Raw genomic sequence first — 7,766 nt, forward strand, 5'->3', positions numbered from 1 at the left:
AAACCATTTTCAGGGCTGCCGATAGTGGGATTCGAACCTACTATCTCCCGGATGCAAGCTCACAGCCGCGCGCCTCTACACGCACGGCCAACTCGCCCGGTGATATTATTAGTAAAAGGGCACGAGTTTTAAAGCAATTGAGAAGCAATACTTTCAAATGTGTTCTTCTGATACTGAGAGCATGTACGATATCAGTCCATCATTCGGAGTAATGCACTGCCTCACCCGACAATTTTGTTATAACTAGAATGAGTGAGATAACGAAAATTTCTTCAACAGCAGCATACTCTTGTGACGAGAGAGGGGAAAGGGTACGGCGCAATGTCCCCACTTTCAAGAGCAAGGCGGTGGTCAGCGAGCACAGTATATAAGGTGAGAGTGGACCAGCAATGGGCACAGTCACATCACTGCACAGTCATGGCTCTCCTCAAGGTAACTATAACAGTGTGTGTCCCAGTCTGGCATCACTAATCTTTAACAAATACCTTAAACAGACACTCAAATTAACAGTTAAATAATTCTAAATTCGTTGAAGACATCTTTATGAAATGGACCTCTATAAAGATCACTGATTCCAGTCTTCGTAGTGAAAAATAATTTTAGCACTTTAGAGCGTTCTAAATGTATCACTAAATTTGACGGTAATAGAAGTCTTTATCCAAACTTCGAGGGAAAATATTTTCTTATTAAAAACGCAGCAGTGAAAGTTAACTGATTGAAGCAAATTTTAAAATAATAATTAGTATTAGGTAGAAAACAAAACAAGGTACTACTATAACGTTGTAAAATATAAACTAACCCAAATTTTAGTTTTGGCAAAAGGAACAATTTTGCATTCCACACCTCATCCCATAACATGTCGTTGATATGCGAGAACGTGTCGTCTTAAAACTCCGAGTATCAAAATCCACGAATTCCAAAAAGAGGATTAGTAAGTGTAAGTTTCTTTTTTTTTTTTTGCTATTTGCTTTACGTCGCACCGACACAGATAGGTCTTACGGCGACGATGGGATAGGAAAGGCCTAGGAAGTGGAAGGAAGCGGCCGTGGCCTTAATTAAGGTACAGCCCCGGTATTTGCCTGGTGTGAAAATGGGAAACCACGGAAAACCATCTTCAGGGCTGCCGACAGTGGGGCTCGAACCTACTATCTCCTGATTACTGAAGCAATTTTAAAATAATAATTAGTATTAGATAGAAAGCCGGCCCCCGTGGTGTAGGGGTAGCGTGCCTGCCTCTTACCCGGAGGCCCCGGGTTCGATTCCCGGCCAGGTCAGGGATTTTTACCTGGACCTGAGGGCTGGTTCGAGGTCCACTCAGCCTACGTGATTAGAATTGAGGAGCTATCTGACGGTGAGATAGTGGCCCCGGTCTAGAAAGCCAAGAATAACGTCCGAGAGGATTCGTCGTGCTGACCACATGACACCTCGTAATCTGCAGGCCTTCGGGCTGAGCAGCGATCGCTTGGTAGGCCATGCCCCTCCAAGGGCTGTAGTGCCATGGGTTTGGTCTTTTTATTAGAGAGAAAACAAAACAAAACAAGGTACTACTATAACGTTGTAAAATATAAACTAACCCAAATTTTAGTTTTGGAAAAAGGAACACGTTTGCATTCCACACCTCATCCAATAACATGTCGTTGATATGCGAGAACGTGTCGTCTTAAAACTCCGAGTATCAAAATTCACCAATTCCAAAAAGAGGATTAGAAAGAGTAGGTTTCTTTATCTGGGTCAGTCTCAAAACTCACGAGCCGGGCCACTGTTAGCGCCAGTCGGAACTGCGTGCCCTCTTGTAATTGTCATCTCCCTCATCAAGAGGTGCGATTGTCGAGTAGCCTCGTGACAGGAGGTTGAGAAACTCACAGCCATCGGGTCGGCTGTGCCACTTCAAACGCTATTGTCACTTGTAATTCAATGAAATGATAATAGAGAGTGCTGTTGGAATGAAAGATGACAGGGAAAACCGGAGTACCCGGAAAAAAACCTCCCCCGCCACCGCTTTGTCTAGCACACGGAGTGACGGGGATTTAAACCACGGAACCCAGCTTTGAGAAGCCGGTGCGCTGCCGCCTGAGCCACGGAGGCTTCAGAGATGTTTAATAAATTTCCAAATTATTTCCAATGCAGATCAGTGGTGTTCGATTGATGATGATTGAAAAGTTTTCAGGAGAAGCATTTTTTTGTGTGTTTCAACAATACGAAATCATCGAATCACCAAACACTGTTAATGATTTTTCTTAGATTTTGTTTAATTCAGAACCTTAATCGTGAATGAAATTAACTTGTACTACTTTGACCGCGCATTATTTTCTTAAGTAGAACATTAAAAACCAGAGCGTGTAAATCGCATTTGTATACTGTTAGCTAGTAAGATTTGCTATTTGTTTTACGTCGCACCGACACAGATAGGTCTTATGGCGACGATGGGATAGGAATGGGAAGGAAGCGGCCTTAAGTTATAGCCCCAGCATTTGTCTGGTGGGAAAATGGGAAACCACGGTAACCATCTTCAAGGCTGCCGACAGTGGGGTTGGAACTCACTATCTCTATCACTATCCCGCACGGCCAATTCGACCGGTCTATTAAGATTTAACAGTTCACCAAAGGCAGCTGCGTAAATTCTCTACCAATAATTCATTTCCCAGATAATAATGTCTACATCCACAATAACTAAAGAAATGTGTTACACGTAAGAAAATTACTTATCTGGTAGAAACCACTTTCATTAACAATATTCACAATATTAACAAGATAACTCAACTTATTTGGTTCTTACCGGGGACTGTTTTTGTATTCTTGAATAATTTGGAAGATAAATTTGACTATTTCTTCCATACTATGACGAAATGACTCATCTTGTTAGTGTCAAAGGATGGAGAACATTAACCTTGGTAGGTTAATGCAACCATTAAAAAAAATTGGACCTATCTGTTTTTTTCCCCGAGATGAGTGAATTATAACTTGCACACGCGGATGACAGTCTTTTACGACAAAACCATACTATTTTGCCCGACTTGTTTTCTCGCTGCTTATAACACCTATAACCGCTGTACATTTAAATTTGCGTAGTTTACACTTTTGAGATTAAATGCTCGTTGACACCAAGCGGAATAAGATCAGTGTTTTACATGAAGAACTTGGTTTGTGGCAGGGTGTTAATTCCTGTTAACATCACTCATTCGAAAAGTGCGTGGACAAACATGGGTTGAAGGACAGCGGGAGTCACCGCGCACCTCATCCCTCCTGCGGTTATTGCAGGCACCTGCTGTCCGGAGTCGTGAATTTTGATACTCATTACAATGTTAATTTAGCTACTAGTTTGTAGTCGCGAGTTTTGATACTATTTTCTACTAACTTCAACCCGTGAGCAATGAGACGTAACCGTGCTAGAAATCGTCATGACCATCCGCTGTTTACGAACGATTAAATCATAACGTTGTTCAATGACAATCAGGTTTCTCTTAAATATTCGCGCTAAAAACAACCGTGCATACAATCAACAATGTTGTTCAGGTTTCTAAGTATAACCAGTGGAGATATCCAAAGACTGTATATCGTCTATTGCTGATGTAAGGTTCAAAATTGAATGTTTAAATTTCTCATGATGTAATACAATAAGGAATGAAATTGAAATACATTCAAAAAACACGGCAGTATATTTACAGGAAATAATCGGCTACATTAATATATTTTCTAACAGGGTATGTGCCGTTCTTCGTAATATAGGACTATGCAAGGCAAAAGGTTTGGCATCTTCAGTCACATGCAATTTATACAAACCTCAATAGAAAATGCCTCGATAATGGTAATAGTAATGGTGTCAAATTAGATCCCTGAGGGTAACATTTAGTGGGAAAATTCAACACTTACAATCAAGTAAATATCAGAGTAGATATTGACGTTGCTGACAGTACAAATCCAAGAATAGTTACTTTGAAGATTCATTTTAAGATGCGAAAATGAAAAATAACCTACTTTAGTTGGGAGAGAAACTGGAAGGTTCACGAATTCACTACTGAATAATATAGACCAAACATCTCATATTAACCCGGAAAAGTCACATCTCAATATGTATTATTTTGAAGTTCTTATATTTAAAATTTTCACCTCAATCTTTAGCGAGATAAGGCAAAAAAAATTGTGTGCTTTATTCAACAGATCACCACTTAAATAAATTATACTCTTGATTTGTCCATAATCGCTCTGATTATTTTTACAGGTCCTGTCCCTCGCCGCCCTCGTGGCCGTCGCTAACGCCGGAATCCTCGGCGCCCCCGCCGTCTACGCCCCCGGCGCTCCTCTGGCTGCCCGCGCCTACGCCGCTCCCGCCTACGCTCACGCTCCCGTAGCCTACGCCGCTGCCCCCGCCTACGCTAAGGTTGCCGCCCCCGTCGCCGTCGACACCGACTACGATCCCAACCCAAGCTACAGCTACTCCTACGATGTCCAGGACGCTCTGACCGGAGACTCCAAGGGACAGCAGGAGAGCCGTCAAGGAGACGTTGTCCAGGGTAGCTACAGCCTGGTCGAGCCTGACGGCACCACACGTACCGTAGAGTACACCGCTGACCCCATCAACGGATTCAACGCCGTCGTACACAGAGGACCCGCTGCCGTCGCCAAGGTCGCCGCTCCCGTCGCCTACGCCGCTGCCCCCGCCATCGCTAAGGTCGCCGCCCCCGTCGCCTACGCTCACCCTGCTGCCTACGCCGCTCCCGCTTACGGATACGGCAAGGCCCTCATCGGTTAAAAACTGACGACATAATTCACGCGAGTCATCCATTTCATTCACCTTGTAAAATATTTCATTCATTCCGCAAATAAACAATATTTATATTGAACTTCAGACTTGTCCATTTAGACCTATGTATCCTCGTTCCCATAATTCTTTAACTTGATTAAAACATATAATTATATAATCTGCTCTGTTCGTGTAGAGGAGTGTGTGCGAGCATTTAGGAATGCTTCGTACGAGCTGTTTCTACGGCAGTAAGATCCATTTAATAGAGCCATCTCCACTGAGACAAACACAATCTTGGAATCGAAGAGGCTTCCACCGAATTTAAGCACGGTTCTCCGGGGGATGGATTTAATTTCTTTTTAAAAAAGGTATATCTACTAACGCGGCACAGCTATTCCTTCCTTAACCCTATACTGCTAATAATAAGAGTTGGTGTGTGACATTTCTTAGAGGGAGGTCCGTTTACTGCCTGCCGAGGCGGGATAAAGGGAGTGGCTGTGTGGTTGCCGTGGAAACGAGGGTAGGGCGACTGCGGTTGCCATGGAGATAAAACTTCAGGGCAGCTCGTCTTGCTGGGAGTTGCCAAATCTGTCACTGTCACTGATAAGAACCTGATTGTTTGTATAAGAGTGATCGCAAATGGGACGACACCGCCTGGCCAGGTAGTCTACAACAGATCATAGCGGTCAAAATGAAGGAGGGAACAAGTGAGCCGGAAGCGAGGGGTAAGAGCATGTAGAAAGGAATGCTGGAATGAGGCAACATCGTGAAATGGCACGTGCAGTGCTCCTCCCTCCAACCTTACCTGTCAGACGCCAACTTTAGTTAAGTCTAGTGTAGCAATGCCAACCTGTATACCAATTTGAATATGTGGAAAGGGGGGGGGGGTTACTATGTGACCACCACTTAAAGTCAAGTTTCTATAAGTTTCTATGATGTTTATTATTGGAGACATTTATACAAACAAAATATAAATTACACAAATTAAATTCATTACACTCAACTAAAGAGATCATTCAACAATAACAGCTTATTTCAACTTGGTCACATTATCAGCTTTCAACCTTTAAATGACTTACCTATAAATAAACTGCTGAATGATCTATTGTTAAAATGCCAATATTTCAAATGTTCTACTTTCATTTTTATGAATCCTATCTTCCAATCTGTTTTCCACGCGTCTTGCGGATAACAGTTTTGGAACTTTGTTTGTCTGGGTCTCTCTTGCATGATGAACATACGATAGTAGTCTAGCTCACTTTCTTATACACTTCATTTTTTGAACGGTATAGAGCTGTTATTTTCTTACTTCCGTCTTCATTTTCACTTGCAGTCATATCACTGTCATCATCTTCAGACGAATTAGCTAAATTGGAGAATATATTTCAGCATCCATCAGATGCAAATTACTCATTGTGAATGCTCTTGGAGTAGACACAGAACTATGCAATTTATATCCAGTTAATAATGCCTAGTAGAGATGTCTGAAAAATAACGTAGAAGTCACTTTGTCACAATTATATGCCTGTCACTGTTAGGAATGTAACGACGACAAAAAAATAACACGTTACCGAGTAACGACAACAGAATAACGTACTAGTGAAAACAGTAACTGGGAACTGTCACTAGTAGTAGCTTACACACACAGAATGTGACCTTCAGAGCTCAGACAGTACGCATGTCTTTCAAGTGAGAGCGCTTTCGTAGAACATTGCTTTAAATCAAATACACCATAGTGTATAATATACTCCATAGTTAATTGTTATAAGTTGCTGCTGTCATCTGGTAACTAAAGTGTAAACTGTTATGACACATTCAACTGCTCAGGGATAAACGTTGACGCAGACATTGCGCAGGGCTACCTATATTATAATATTATTATAAGTTTTACCCGTATAATTTTTCTTGTACCATAAATAAATTAGTATGCTAACTTTCCATATTGATATTATAGATAACATGACATTACTTCATTTTACTTAATCGATCCTCTTGTACCGGTTTGTGTCGAGGTTTGGCAGACTGGTCATCACGCTGACTTGTCTTCTATCTTTGATCGGAGCATTGTCAAACTAACTCCTCTAGATTTCAGAAAAGTCACTATGCTATCTTTTCATTTGATCCGTTGTCTGCCTGTCGTTAACTTTATAGCAAACAGGAATGCGTGTTTTGGTGCACCTACTTTCCAACAGTGCAGTGATGCGCAGCTGTAAGGAGACCAACTTGAAGGCGTGACCAGGCTGTGACCAATAAAAGCTGAGTAACGTTGGACGTTATTTTAACTGTCACTGTTCACAGTTACTTTATTGTAGCAGTGACAGATGTAGCAGTTACACAAAAAATTAACCGTTTGTCACACCTCTAATGCCTAGTGGCAGTCAACAATGAGTTCCACAACAAAGAAACTGTTTATATTTTACTCTGAATGGCCAACAATGCTGCACGTTCTAGCCCTTCAAGCAAGCAACTAAAGGTTCGAAAACATGCTAGGGATATAAGCTACGAGTTTTTAGGTAAATATAATAAAGTATTAGAATATATTTATTTATTTATTTGTAAAACTTACAGTCCTTTTCTTAATCATCGTTATCTGGTCGATTAGATTAGCAGTTTGCCTTTTCCTACCACTACGAGCGCTAAAGTGAGTCGATGCAGAGTTTCAGTTAAGCTCTTAGCCTATAACTGCATTCCGTGTGGACATTAAAAAACGCCTGAGGGTATTGAACCAAGGAACACATTACAGAAAGAATAATGCAAATAAGCTAATTTGGCTAGGATTTGAATAAAAAAAAGAAAACGACCGAGCTCGATAGCTGCAGTCGCTTAATTGCGGCCAGTATCCAGTATTCGGGAGATAGTAGTTTCGAACCCCACTGTCGGCAGCCCTGAAAATGGTTTTCCGTGGTTTCCCATTTTCACACCAGGCAAATGCTGGGGTTCCTTCCCACTCCTAACCTTTCCCTGTCCCATCGTGGCCGTAAGACCTACCTGTGTCGGTGCGACGTAAAACAACTAGCAAAAAAAA

General features: G+C 41.8%; 1 protein-coding gene across 1 annotated transcript; it reads left to right on the forward strand.

Annotated features, from left to right (window-relative positions):
• Window positions 1-4,213: 4,213 nt before the first annotated feature.
• LOC136885123 (cuticle protein 21-like) lies at window positions 4,214-4,750 on the forward strand (the record flags this gene model as incomplete). The annotated part of the gene is made up of 1 exon (XM_067157591.2): window positions 4,214-4,750. A coding segment is annotated over one exon (537 nt), but the record flags the coding sequence as incomplete, so codon positions are not given.
• Between the last annotated feature and the right edge of the window lie 3,016 nt (window positions 4,751-7,766).

Source organism: Anabrus simplex, chromosome 13, assembly GCF_040414725.1.
Source record: "Anabrus simplex isolate iqAnaSimp1 chromosome 13, ASM4041472v1, whole genome shotgun sequence".
Taxonomy (NCBI): Eukaryota; Metazoa; Arthropoda; class Insecta; order Orthoptera; family Tettigoniidae; genus Anabrus; species Anabrus simplex.